The sequence below is a fragment of the Nycticebus coucang genome, chromosome 12 (assembly GCF_027406575.1).
Source record: "Nycticebus coucang isolate mNycCou1 chromosome 12, mNycCou1.pri, whole genome shotgun sequence".
NCBI classification, from domain to species: Eukaryota; Metazoa; Chordata; class Mammalia; order Primates; family Lorisidae; genus Nycticebus; species Nycticebus coucang.
Genome location: NC_069791.1, coordinates 67416964 through 67431585, shown reverse-complemented (window position 1 = coordinate 67431585; position 14622 = coordinate 67416964). Strand labels below are relative to the sequence as shown.

General features: G+C 51.7%; 1 protein-coding gene across 10 annotated transcripts in view; it reads right to left on the bottom strand.

Moving 5' to 3' along the window:
• Nucleotides 1-12481, bottom strand: part of GRID2IP (Grid2 interacting protein) — a 35530-nt gene extending 23049 nt beyond the window's left edge. For 6 of the 10 annotated variants that reach the window (XR_008373426.1, XM_053557407.1, XM_053557412.1 and 3 more), the window contains exon 1: nt 5652-5769. Coding sequence is in view for 9 of the 10 variants with exons in the window: in XM_053557407.1 (XP_053413382.1) it covers nt 5652-5767 (116 nt within the window). In the remaining variant the exon portion in view is untranslated. Of the gene's footprint in view, nt 1-845; nt 990-5651; nt 5770-6914; nt 7070-12067 lie in introns of those variants that run through there. The other 4 variants (XM_053557411.1, XM_053557413.1, XM_053557414.1 and 1 more) reach the window with 2 other exon arrangements.
• Nucleotides 12482-14622: the final 2141 nt, after the last annotated feature.

Sequence of the window (14622 nt, the reverse complement as noted above, 5' to 3'; positions counted from 1 at the left end):
CCTTTCCCTGCTTGGTGAGACAGAGTCCAAGGCTGCCTGGTGAGCCAGATATCCTTCCTGGCTTGAGGGCCTTCCATGCAGCTCTGGCCCAGGCTCCCAACCCTGGGTCTGCTCTGAATTGACTGACCCAGAGCCAGATGCAGTGGGGCCACAATGACTTGTAACCAATCACTACCCCTCTGACAGTCCAGCAATAGCTGTCCCAGGACTTCTATGTCTTTGGTATGCCAGCAGGCCTCTCTGAGGCCACAGGACTCTTCCTAGGAACCACACGACGACCTTGCACTCACAGTCAGTTCTCTCTGCCAGGCTCAAGTCTAAATCCAACTCCAGGTTCCTACCAGGAACTCCCTTAGGGTCCTCTCTCGAAGCCCAACTTTCTCCACTTCACCCTTGATCATCAGCCAATGAACTGGTGGGGAAGGGGTGAGGGTGCCCCAGTTCACAAGGGTAGCCTCAGCCCCCATGCAGTGAGGAAATCATCCCTCCAAACTCAGGATGGGATGTGCTGGGTTCTCACCAGAACGCCCGACTCCACCCTTGGCCCTCTGCTCTGTCCGGTGAACAAGCCCAGTCATAGGAAGTAAAGAGAGCTTTTCCATCCCAGACCTTTGTCTGGACCGTGACCCTTAGGGCCACGTGCAGGTTCCCAGTGCCCAAAGTGGAGACCTTGCCAGCCTAGTGCTGCCCAGCCCCTGGGCTCCGCCTAGGGTCAGAGGTGCCCACTCAGGGACTGAAAGCCCCACAATGCTCCAGCCCCACCCTCTTTCAGGTGTGCCCAAGACCGGTCGGCTGCGCCCAGGGCGCACGGTTCCCGGAGGTGCGGGGCGCGGAGGGGAAGCTACCGAAAGTGCCGAGAGAAGCCCTGGTCCTTCCCCATCTGGAGCCGGAGACCGCAACGTGGCAGGTGCCGAAAGGTAGAGAATGGCCGAGCCCACGAGCAGAGCGAGAGCGCCGCGACTTCACGATCTTCTACCCCGCGAGCGCGCGCTGCCGCTCCGGAGCTGTCCCAGCCTGTGGCCCCGCGCCCGCCCCCTCGCGGTGGCCCCGCCCCTCCCCGCCCTGACTCGCCTGAGACTCTCACGCTAGCTGGAAGCGGGGGGCGGGGAGGGTGAAGAACGGGGAAACTGGGGGCGCCACGCTTCCTTCCGCTAGGTTCCCTCCATCATTCCTTCCGCAGGGTCCTCTCCTGTCCTCAGCTCCCCGAGCCTTTCCCATTCCCCGTACAGTGGCGAGTCCCCAAGACCCAGTTGCAGCAGAGACTTAATCCGACAGTTCAGAGAGAGCCTCGATTGACTTTTGTAGAGCGTGCAAGGCTTTATGGAGGGGATGGCCTTTGCCCCAGCCTGCAGGGCTCAGCAGGAATCGCCAGCGAGAAGCAGCCTCCCTACCTAAGGGGGAGAAGGGGTGGAGAGGGAGGCTTTGAATGCCCGGGGGCTATAGGTAGCAGCTTAGAGCAGTGGGGTGCCATGAAAGGTTTAAGGAGTCAAAGGTAAGCGGAGGGACTCCAGAGGTTTTGGTACACCAGAGGAGAGGATCTAGAGAGGGGTGTTGGGATGGGACAAGGGACTAATGGATCCTAAAATCACAGCGGAAGCAGAGTGTTTGAGGCCTGGTAAGTGAGTAGAAGTGAAGGCCAGGCTGAGACAACTGCCAGGTGAGTGGGGAGGAGCTGAGTAGAAAGTCTCCCCTTAGATGGACAGCCCTGCCCTACCAAGAGAGAAGAGGTGAGGAGTAGCTAAAGGGGAGGAGAAAGAGGTGACAGGACATGGGAAAATGGGCTCTGCAGCAGGCCCAGGCCCCAGGATGTCCTGTTCTGCATTGCCATTTCTCAGAGTCCTGACTGCCCTTGAAGAGGGCCTGAATCTGAGACCCAACCAGCAAATGATAGATCCTGGGGAGGAGCCATCAGCATGAAGCCCTCTCCTCCCCACCAGAAACAGCCACCACCCACTTAGGCAGGAAACCTCAGGACCTGACCTCTGTCCTATGAGTATCTCTAGGGTCTGGTGAGGTGATGCCTGCAGTCAGTCACAGGGATGACCCTGCAGATCTGGCCTTGAGTCTCTGGTATTCTGTCTGCACTACACTCTCCAACACACTTCAGCTCTCATTCCAGGGCCCAGCAAGGACCTCTTAGGGCTGTGTTTTTCCCTGGCAGCGACAGAAAGCCAGAACCAATGCCCACTCAAGCCTCATCTTATCCTAAGTCCTGACTGGGAAAGAAGTACATTTGCAGGGCCACAACCATTCCACCATGATGGAGCTATTTCTGGTTGTTTTGTACCAGTTGCAGTGGCCCAGCACCCAGAACCAGGCATGCCCAAAGTCTTTGAAAACTGTTCACCATGTTGAAGGCAGAACAGGTGCAACCATGGAACAAGAGCTCAAGCTTGAATCCAGACATGCTGCTCAGGGCCAGGTCTCCACAGGCACAATGGGGGACAGTGGATGGGGCCAGCAGCTGGTACTTCTGGCCAGGTGATCCACAGCAGCATAGGGTGGTCACTAGGGGACAGACAATAGGTGAACTTCCTGAAGTGCCTGTCCCAGTGAGAGGGCACTGCCAAAGATTCCTCTTTGTAGTACTTCACGACAAGAGGTTACTTGTCCTCTAGGGGACATTTGCCAGTGTCTGGAGACATTTTTGTTTGTCACAAAATGACAACTGAGAGGTGGGTGTGCTATTGGCATCTAGTGGGGTAGAAGCCAGGGGTGTTGCTAAACATCCTACAAGGTATAGGGCAGGCCTCAACAACAGAGAAATATCAGGACCAAAATATCATTAGCACCATACTGGAGAAGCTTGCTCTTGGGGAAAAGACCTTTCCTAAGGTCTAAACAGGCATATATTATAAGCCTGGCACTTCTACCTCTGTAGTGTCAGAATTCTCCCACTAACTAACTCTGTATTATGGTGCTCTTGACATTTGTCACTAAAGCAGAAAAGGGTGAGCCAGGTGTGGTGGTTCACACTTGTAATCTTAGCACTCTTGGGAGGCCAAAGGATCACTTGAGCTCAGGAGTTTGAGACCAGTCTGAGCAAGAGTGAGAACAGAAAAACTAGCTGGGTGTTGTAGCGGGTGCCTGTAGTCCTAGCTACTTGGAAGGCTGAGGCAGGAGGATTTGTTGAGCCCAGAAATTTGAGATTGCTGTAAGCTGGGCTGATAGCCATAGCACTCTAGCATGGGACAACAGATGGTCCTTCCTCATACCCTATCCCTAGATTCTCAACTAATCTTTTTTCTACTTAAATTTGGCAGAGTTCATTTATATGGTTTCCTACCAAGAACCCTGCTGGGAACACATAGAAATTGCTAAGCTGGGGGCAGCGCCTGTGGCTCAAGGAGTAGGGCGCCGGTCCCATATGCCGGAGGTGGCGGGTTCAAACCCAGCCCCGGCCAAAAACCACAAAAAAAAAAAAAGAAATTGCTAAGCTGGGCGGGCATAGTGGCTCATGCCCTGTAATCTCACCACTTTGGGAGGCTGAAGTGGGAGGATGGATTGAGCCCGGGAATTCAAGACCAGCCTGGGCAACATAGCAAGACCTCATCTCTACAAAAGGTTTAAAAATTAGGCCAACTGCAGTGGCTCGCACCTGTAATCCTTGCACTTTGGGAGGCTGAGGTGGAGAATTGCTTGAGCCCAGGAGTTTGAGATTACAGTGAGTTATGATCATGCCACTGCATACCAGCCTGAGCAACACAGCAGGACCCTGTCTCTAATAAAAAAAAATCCATTTTACAGACAAACTATAGAGGTCAATGAACTTGCTCAAGGTTGCATTGCCAGTGAATGGACCTGAGCATCAAGTCAGGTATATTGGGATTCTAAATCCCAGCTTCCACCACCCCCACTGAACCTCCCGACCCTCCCCTCCTCCCATATTTCTTGAGACACTAGGGGACCACAGAGCTGACTCTGCTTTCCTGTTCCCTCCTGGCCACATCACACTTTCCAAATTGCCTAGCCTGTCCTAATTAGAAAGACATTTTATCACTTCATCAGACTAGGATCCCTTTGGGGACAGACCCGAATTAGTCTCTGAGTTACAGGATTAGCTGCCACTGTAGAGGAAGAAAAGACCTCTTGCATTCTTTGCAGCCACTAACCCATCTCACCCTTCACAGCAGCAGTGCTGTCCTAGAGAATAACCTGAGATCCCGGGATGACAAATATGTTCTACATCTGCTCTGTTGTATTCTACATCTGCTCTGGCTAGCCACTAGCCTTATATGGCTATTAAGTGCTTGAAATGTGGCTAGTGAGACTGGGAAAATTAACTTCAAATTTTATCAAATAGTAATGTTAAATAACCATATGTAGCTAGTGACTACTATTCTGGATGACTCAGTAAGGCCACACCTCTCTGATTTGGGTGGGTTCTAGCTCTGGTGTGGAGCTTTGACACACATGCATGTTTGTGCGCGCGCGCGCGCGCGCGCGCGCGCACACACACACACTGTTCAACTCTCATCCTTTGGCCATTAGACCTTTCAGTTAAATTTTCTTTCTCCCTTGATGTGGGCCAGAACAATGGCTGTCTGCTGGGTGGCTCACAGCTGGGCATGAGTAGGTACCATGGGCCAGTGTGACAGTGCTCTCACCCTCTGGCTAGATGCCTGGCCCTGATGAACTCCCCTTGGGGACTGTCCTCCCACCTCCACAGGACACGCTGCCAGATCCCATAGGTGTCATTGTCTGAACTGCAGCACTGTCTCCTGCTGCCTCCTCCCAGGAGCCTGCCCTGATTACTCCATGCTGAGTTAGCCATCAGCTGCCCCTCAACTCTGGGAATCACAGCTGTGTCTGTGACTCCCTCATACTGTCTCTCTCCAGGAGGTGCTGCACAGGGATGGCCACCCCTTACCTAGAGCCCAGCACAAGGGGCCACTGGGGACTGGTCACCCCTGGGGAGGAGCAGTTAGGAAGAGGGGGTGCTGGTGAGGTGGAAGGTGGCTAAAACCTCCTGGATGGGGGGTGGAGGTGGTGGGGTGGTGGTAGTGTAACCCTTTCCCTACAGAGCTCAGCGGGGCACCACCCCCTCCTCTGGTAGCTTCCCCAATTTTCCTGTCGCACTTGACACGCTCTGACAACACAGGCTGCGGTTTGATCCTCCCCAGCGGTGCTCTGAGGAATGCTGCGGGGACCGGGCATCCCCAGGTGTCTAGGGTTCCCGCTTCTCCGGTTCTAAATCAAGCACGCCCAAGGGGGCGCCCCTCCCCCGCCCTTCCTGACCCGCTGCAGCGACTGTGGTCGCCTGGGGACGAACTGCAGCAGGGAAAGGCAGGCGAGGGGACTGTCCTGGGAGTCAGGAACAGGAGCAGACTGGCGGGGAGAGGAGGCAGAAGCAGAAGCGGGCAACACCGAGGGAGGTGAAGGGAACCGCTGGGGCCTCCAGCCGAGTCCGGCTGTCAGCATCCTGGAGACAAGAGCGCCAACTTCTCGGGGACAGCCGGCAGCCGGCGCTCCCCTGGTCCAGTCGAGGCGGAGAGGGACCGGACTGGGGGCTGCCCATCCGTCACCTCCCCAGGAAACCCTCAGAGCTAGCGTATCTCCGCCGCAAATTCTGCTCTAGAAATAACTTTCTTCTCTTTTTTTTTTTTTCCCCTCTCCGGATTTTCCAAGCAAGGGGCTCAGCCCTTACTCACCCCAGGCAGCTCATGGTGGCCTCTTTCGGTGGTCTCTTAAGCTCCGCTGCAGAGCTGAGGCGCTGCACCCGGGCTTGGTGGGGGGAGAGCAGGGTGGCCAGCCCGGTCTCTGACATTGGCCAGGCCCAGAGGGAGGGGCAGGCTGCGGGGTGAATGGCAGTGAGGGGAGGAGGCGGGCTGAGCCCGGGGAAGGGGGAGGGGAAGATGGGGGAGCAGCTGCAAACAGGCCGGGGAGGCTGGAGTGATGGAAAGAAAGCTGGACAAGATCCAGCTAGGGGAAGCATCTCTTGGGCTCAGAGGGGGCCTGGTCGAAACCGACGCTCAAAGGATGAGGCTGGGGTCAGGAGATTGAGTCACTCCACCAGGAAATCTCCCCCACCCCAAGTCAATTTAGAGGTTGAGTCCAAAGCAAAGCAGAAGAGCAGAAAGTGCATAGCTGACATGGTTCACAGTCCTGTGACTGCCACTAATTTGCTGTGTGGCTTTGGGCCAAACTTTCAATCTCTCTGAGACTCAGTTTGCCTCTGTGGAATGAGGTTAATAATAATTCTGTAGGGATTAAGCCAGAGAGTGTTCCTTTAGGGCCTGGTGAGGCCCTTGACACGTACTTAATCATCATCAAAAGATGGTGTCACAGGGCCAAGATAATCGGGTCAAGATTCAAACTCAGACAGCCATTCTAATGAATATTGTAAGAATCAAAGGAATTAATTCAAAAGCTTAAAACTCTGCCAGGCACTCAATAATTGCTAGTTACTACTATCATAATACTATACTCCCTTCCAATACACTGTTTGCTGAAATATCAGAGGGCAGAGGATGCACACTATTTGTAGGGTGAGAGGTGAGTGTCAGGGATCCACACGGCACAGTCCTAGGCTTCTTTCCTTGCCCTTGCATTATGCCATTACTCTGTCTCAAGAAAGAATTGGGCATATCTGGTATCCTGTTAGAGATTTCTATGTTCTGGGGTTTGTGATAGAGCAGGGAAGGTCATGACTTTAGGTCAGGCGGTGGGGCCTCTCTGAGGTCTGTCCCAGGTCCCATCCCTCACAGGGAGGTACCCTGACCTTCAGCAGAGCCAAAAACTGTCTTATCCGGGATGCCTTTCAGGCTTACTGGGTCACTTTTGTTCTGGGGCTAATGGCATGTTGGGATCCAGCTCAAGAGTGAGCCACCATCTCTGACCTGGGCTGCTAGGAGACTAGACAGCCCTGAGTGACACCCACCCTGCCTTCCCATCTTGCCCCCAGACCGCAGTACCTGAGGTTGTCCAAGAGTGGCCAACAGGCCTCTCGGGGCAGTGCCAGGGTGAGAGCCCACACCAGGTCATCCACTCGCTGCTCAGTTGCAAATTGCTTCAATGCAGCAAATACCTGCTCCTTGGCAGTCAGCTGGTCCCCCAAGATTTCATCCACCTGTCAGGAGTGGTCCAGTGAACGACCAAAAGGGATCTAGGGTGGAACCCTGGAGAATCTCTCCCTTCCTCTCAAAGTTTACTTCCACAAGATAGGAGACATGGGGGCACAGACTGAGCACTTTACCCATATGACATCATTTCAAACTTCATAGCTGCCTCTCAAGGTGGGCATGGTTAGTATCTTCATTTTGTGTCTAATGAAAGTGAGACTGATACAGGTGATGGTGTAACAGGGCCAAGATAATCAGGTCAAGATTCAAACTCAGACAGCCATTCTAATGAATATTGTAAGAACCAAAGGAATTAATACAAAAGCTTAAAACTCTGCCAGGCACTCAATAATTGCTAGTTACTATTATTATAATACTATACTCCCTTCCAATACACTGTTTGCTGGGAGATCCCACAGAGAACATTCTGGCTCCATTAAAAAAAAACAAAACAGGGCGGCGCCTGTGGCTCAGTTGGTAAGGCGCCTGCCCCATATATTGAGGGTGACGGGTTCAAACCCGGCCCCGGCCAAACAGCAACCAAAAAATAGCCGGGCGTTGTGGCGGGCGCCTGTGGTCCCAGCTGCTCGGGAAGCTGAGGCAAGAGAATCGCTTGGGCCCAGGAGTTGGAGGTTGCTGTGAGGTGTGTGAGGCCACGGCACTCTACCGAGGGCCATAAAGTGAGACCCTGTCTCTACAAAAACAAAAAACAAAAAAAAAACAAAAACAAAATAAAAAGCCTGAAATGCAAGCCTAGTCCTGAATTTTGAATCCTTCTGTTCTCCCTCCAAACTTTTGTTTTCCTTGTTTTGGGGTACAAACCAGCTGATACTGCTCATCTATACAGAGGAATCTGTGTGGCTATTGGAAGTGAGAGTGCAAATGGGCACACCCCATTTCTAAAAGGCAGCTTAAGTGTGTCTAAAGCTGACCCTTTTACCCAATGATTCCATGTCTAGGAATTTATCCTAGACATGTCCTAATAAGACAAAACAAATGCACAATGATGTAAGAGTGAGGAAGCTCACCTCTATTATTTATAGCACTGACATGATGGAAGCAATATAAATACCTGACAATATGGGCTAACTTGCTTATTGCCTCTTTCCACACAGCAATGTTAGTTGTGTGAGAGCAGGATCCTTATTTGGCCTGTGCATCACAGGTGCATAATCAAGGACCATTAATTGGTTTTCAGTGTCTCTACTGCTTCCCTCCTTGCAGCCAATATAAATGTCGAAGTCTCTCCCAAGCTATAAACACATACATACATATATGCATACATACACGGAGTCCTTTGATCCTGAAAGCTGACCATTCTCTTCCTTTTTCTAGCCTAGAACTGTCTACGCTTGCTATTTCCATACCACTGCCCTTAACTGCTATAGCCCACACCGCAGCACATACACTTGCAGCTCTCCAGGACTCTGCTCTGGCCAAGAACCCCAGATGGTGACTCCCAGATCTTGATCTTCGGCCCAGAGCTTGCTCCTGAACTTTAGAAGTGTGTATTAAACTGCTTTCTAGATGGTTCCCCCACAAGAGGATTAAAGAAGGCTTTCCAGAGAGGTGAAACTAGGGAGGACAAGGGGCTTCAAGAGTTTCCATTCAGAGCCATGTTCTGCACATGTCTAAGTCCTAGCACATACACACCATGAGTTTAACTGTCTGTCTCCCCACCAGCTATGATAGCTGAGGTCTCACTCCTATTCAGCCCCTAGAACAAGGCCAGGCACAGGGTAGGCACTCAGTGAATATTTATGGAATGGAAACAAAGTGTGGTGTTGCATTGCATTTCCTATAGGCCCCCAGCTGAGTGCTCTCTGCTAGTGAGCAAGGTAGGCTGCAGCCCCAGGCACTCCCTACCCCTCGCATACACCCACAGTGCTGAGAAAGATTCATGGTTTGGAAGTCAAAGTCAGCAGCAGCCTGATTCAAAGGAGTACATGGCTCACTGAAAAGATGTTTTATGTAAGAAAGAGGAAAAAAATAGTTCCTCCCTCCTGGGGCTGGTGCCACAATGCAGTTTTGGTGTCAGTTATTACCCAGATGTTCTCAACCTACATCTAAGCATGAGGCACCATCCACGGGATATTAATGGATTTTCTATTAAATATCAGCTTCCTCAAGGAGGAAAAACTGGGGCAAGCAGAGTGAAGGCAAGAAGGCAAAGGCTGGTTATTGAAAACTGCAGGGGGCTGTACACAGGCCTTCCATCATCTGAAGAAAGTCACTCTTAGATTTCGGGGGTGTTTGGGGAGCCCTAACCAGAATCTATCACTCCACATTTCTCCTTGCCATAAAAAGCACCAAGGCTGGCTTGGGCAGCCTGTCAGATTATACCCTTGGCTGGTTGACATCCCAGCTCTGCTTCCCAGTCAGTTCTGCTCACGCTAGGGGCCCTGAGTATGCCCTCTTTCAACTCTGCAGGGATTAGAGGGAGTTTGGGACGAGCCTTTGGTTCCCTGGTAGGTCATCTGGGATTGTAGTGAACGTTACTGATACTAACCAATATTTTTATTGTAGTTTTCTCCTCCTTTCCTGGACACATAGAAGATTACATTTGCCAGCACCCTCAGGGAGCAGCAGTATGACCAATTCCAGCCAATGAGTATTGAATGACAGTGCACTCATAAGAGCAGATACAGTTTTCCGTACTGTCTTCCTCTTCCATGGAGAACCCTGAAGCTTCACATCAAGAAGAGGAGACTGGAATTTTGAGACCTAATGTGGACATTAGCCACCCTGGAAAGTTGCCTGAACTCCTAGTGGACTTTGTGTGTGGGAAAAGTAAACTTCTATAGAGCAAAGGCACTAAGATGTTGATTTTGTTTGTTATAGCAGCAGAGCCTATTCTGGGTATAGGAAGAAAGTCACTTCCTTTAAGGAGCTAGAAATTGGTGACATGGGGAAGCCTTAGATAGCTCTGTATGAGTTAGTGTGTGTGCCCGGCTGCAAAGACTGGGCTGTTCAGTGTCATGGGACTGAAAGCCCAGACAAGAGATCCTGCCAGGGTACATGATGAAGGAAAGGCTCCTGAGGGGGTCAGTTTAGAAGAAATGAAGACTGAAGAAAGCTTGGGTGCTGGAAGGGGCTGGAGTGGTGGGGATCTCACAGCTGAGCAGTGGCTGGCCGCCATTTCTGCAATTCCCAGCAAGGCTTCCCTCCCAAGCCCAGTGGCCAAGATCTGCCAAAGGCAGGACCAAGCAGTTTTCCTTCCTCAGAGGAAAAGTCTGTGAACTCAAGTTTTCTAGTCACCAAGCAGATACTGAGTTTCCAGGCTCAGCATTCACAAGGGGCCTGAGCCCCAGGCAGAGAGGTGGAATGTCAGAGTTCCAGATTATTTCTTGTCACACATAGGCTCACTTTTTGTTACATTCAAGCCAAACAAGGGCCTCAGAACTACTTCTGAAAGCCCTGGAAGATAGGCATATGATGGTAGGTGGCCTGAGGCAGTTGTACTGAGACCTTGCTGATGGCATGAAGTAGACATGACCTTGCTGGGAAGTCTTTTCCTCCATAACTGTGTCACATTCCAGATTTCCTTTATTGGCCTGCATTTGTCCAGTAAATACCGGGTTCTTATAAATCAGGGGTTGCTTGGCCTGAGGCCATCCTCCACTTTCCTTCTCTGCCCTGGGTCTTTGAACTGTGCCTCCATCTCTCCTTGTGGCCACCGCTTGCTTTCAGCAGGTGACTTAGGCCTTGGGCTCCTCTGGTGGCTGGAGGCCTCAGCCATTCTAGGCTCTTGACTCTGTCTTTAGAGTTAAACTACATTTCTACCTGCAACCTCTCAGAGCCTGGTTTGTGCCAAAGTTTAAGGAAACGCTTTTGGGAGGTTAAAGGACCCAAACTGCCCCTGTCCCCACTGTGGCCAACCAGCCAGTCAGACTGCTGTGCAAGGCCCACCAGGTCCTAGTTTTGTGGGCCTTGCACAGCAGTGTGGCTCTTTTAAGACAGAACACTAACACTGTCTTAGTAATGTGAGCAATAGAAATAAGGATCCTACAGCTGCACACAATATGGATGAAGGTCACGAATATGATGTTGGACAAATGAAGCCCAGTATTGAAGAGCACATACTGAATTCTATTCTATGAGTTTGATCATATGAAGTTCATAAAGGGAAAAACTACCTATAGCAATGGAAGTCACAACAGCAGTTACAGGAGCATAGACAAGGAAGGTGGAAGGTGGTAACTTGGTGTCAAGGAATTATTCTATAGTCTACAACATTCTATTATTATTTCTATTCTATCATTTTATTTTGTACTTTTTTTTTTTTTTTTGCAGTTTTTTTTTTGTTGTTGTTGTTTGTTTTTTTTTGGCCGGGGCTGGGTTTGAACCCACCACCTCCGGTATTTGGGGCCAGAGGCCTACTCCTTTGAGCCACAGGCACCACCCTATTTTGTATTTTTTTGATACAGAGTCTCACTTTGTCACCCTCGAAAGAGTGCTGAGGCATCACAGCTCACTGCAACCTCAAACTCCTGGGCTCAAGCGATTCTCTTGCCTCAGCCTCCCAAGTAGTTGGGCTACAGGCGCCCGCCACAATGCCTGGCTATTTGTAGAGATGGGGTCTCGCTCTGACTCAGGCTGGTCTTGAACCCCTGAGCGCAGGCAATCCACCCGCCTCGGCCTCCCAGAGTGCTGGGATTGCAGGCGTGAGCCACTGCACCGGGCCATGTGCTATTTATTATGTTAAATCTTGGTGGTGGTGCGGTATAGTTTCAGGGTGTATGTGTATGTAAAATTTATTAATCTGTACACTTAATAATCTTTACTGTACACCTATAGTACCTTAATCAAAAATAAAAATAAGTAGACAAATATTACAGAATTAGACCCAGGGTCTTGAAGCTTGAGTATCATTAAATTTTTGTTAAATCTGTGGGTAGAAATTTTTTCTGCTTTGGCCTGCGGGAGAGCGTCTCCCGGTCTCCAGGAGCCCCCAGTCCCCAGGAGCCCCCGGCCCCGTGAGCCCAGCCCCGCCCCGCGCGCCCTACCTTGTGGCTGAACTCCTGGGCCTTGCGTCTGCGCTCTCGGTGCACGGCGTCCGGGCGCTTGCCGCCGACTAAGCGTAGCGGCTCCCGACCCAGAGCGAGGCGGCGGCCGGACCGCTGGGTCCGCAAGGTTGGGGTCAACGCAGCCGGGCCAGATGCCAGGGCGGGGCCGCCGTCGGGGCCCGGGAGCACGCCGAGGCTGGGCGGCACGCGCGGGCAGCGCCGCGCCAGGCGCACGAGGCGCTCTCGACTCAGGCCGCTCACGGCCACCCCCTCCACCTCCAGGATCTGGTCCCCCGGTCGCAGACCCCCGGCGTGCGCGCTGCTCCCCTCAGCTACCTCCAGGACGAAGCAGGGGCCGGAGCCGCCTAGCCGGAAGCCGAAGTTCTCGGGCCAGCCCTGGTTGGTGGCTGGCATGGCGTGGTGGCTGTGCGGCTGGAGTAGGAGACAGCACACGGGTTCCCGCGGCCCGGTGAGTTGATGCTCAGCCTCTTAGAGGCCATGGGCACGTGCCTGTCGAGGCCTCTACTTCTCTCTGTCTCAGTTCCCCTCCTTTCCCCCTCTTCTGTGGGTCTGAGTATGAGCCTTTTTATTTTTCTATCCCCGACAACAGGAGGAAATGTAGCTGAGAAGATGGAGCAGTTTAGAGGGGGGCAAAACCGGTCTGAAAGACAGTAGGGGATCTGAGGGATGCAGACCAGGTATCAGACCCTGCAGAGGCAGCGGGAGGGCGTGAGAGTGAGAGGGACTGTGATTAGGGTGTGTGGTCTTTAGGCAGAACTGAGGTCCTTTCTCTACAGTGCTGTTAGTTCTGGACTTTCTAATTTGAAAACACGGTGGAGGGGGCATATAAAAGATAAATGGCCCTACCTTAAATTTTTAATCTGAATGCCTTGGTTTTTTAACCAATAAGGTTACAACTTTTCCTATGGGTCTGTTTTACTGCCTGACTTACATGATACAATCTGCTTTCATTGGTCCCTCTTTCCTCACTTCCCCCCACCTTAATGTTTTTTTCTTGCCCCTTCTCCATCTGCCAAAATCCCCTTTCAGAGTCTTGCATGAATCACAAACTTCCAGAAGCCCAGAATATTGGAGCAAGAAGAGGCCCCAGAGACCACTTATACCCCCTGGGGAAGACTTTATAAACCTCCCCAGAACCAAGAGATGTAGTGTCTGCAACTTGAGACAGGAGGGTCCTAACACAAGGTCACCCAGCAGGGGAATGGCAGAGCCACACCCAAGGTTCTCTACAGTGACACAGTGCCTCCCTGCCTATCTCAGGCAAAGCCCTCAAACCTCTGCCCAGAGGGCTTCTGCCTGTACTGAGTAGCCCTCACAGGCCTCCCCTCTTGTGTTGTAGGAGATGGAGTAGGTTGACTGCTAGGCATGCCCTTCTCTCCCATGCCCTGTGATACTGGGAACAAGCAATTATGTATTGGCCCTGATAGCAGGGGTGGGAATTGATCAGGCTTGACCAGTCACTATCTTCTGGCCTGTGTGTCTCTAGAAGGGTTCTTCAGAACCCCTTCGGAGTTGATATGTTGGCCTTAGAGCAGCGGTTCTCAACCTGTGGGTCGCGACCCCTTTGTAACAATGAAAATACGTCATGGCATTAGGAGGGTTGAGAATCACTGCCTTAGAGGGTCTTTCTCTGGGCCCATTAGCTGTAAGAACATTGCAGATTTAGGGCTGCCAAGCCATGTTGCCACAATGTGGAGGATCAGTTCTTATAATAGCATCAGAACTCCTGGATCTAGCTAAGCCTGAAGTTCACCCAACTTCCATTTGACAAAAGGACCTTTCAGTCATGGGCTCGTGAATTTTTCTTAAAGGCTGTTTGGAATTGGGGTTTCATGACTTGCAACTGATAAGATACTGTGTACAAGAAACTTCTAAGCAAAGAGAAAATGAGAGGAAGTCTTATATGGAAGTACCATTTCTTTTCCTACTGACTTTTGGTGAGAGGGGATTTGTTTTTTGAGTTGACCTCCTTGGGGAAGGATGGTATGGCTGGTTTGGGGTCTCTGGGCTCCTGGCTGTAGGATAGCTTCAACAGAAGCTAATTTTGTGGGCTAGTGAGGTATACTAGGACCAGTCTGAATGGAGCAGTTCATGTGTGTGTGTGTGTGTGTTGTTTAGAGTGAGAATTCCTTACAAGTGCCCATGGGGAGGGAGTCCTCTGAAACTGTAGAGAGTATGTGGTGTGAAAGCTTATTGTTTGGGTCACAGTGGTTTGCAAAGATCCTGGTCTCTGGTGTCCCTCAGCCCCCTGCAGGTAGTTAGAGACCTGCTCACAGAAGTCATCCTTCCAATGGCTACCTCTTTGGGAACCAGCCTCTCCCAGGAGGCCTGGGGGACACTTCTTAGAAGCTGGAGGGCTGGAAGAAGGGAGGAGGCCCATAATGGACTAGGAGAGCACCCGTGTCATGTGGCCAGCAGGGGGCACCATGTGAGAAGTCCTCAAACCGGGTGGAGGCTGTCACACCCTAAGCTGGCAGGATCAGTCCTGAACCCACCCCAGGGGCACTCATCCTCATTTCTTGCGCAGTGGTGCT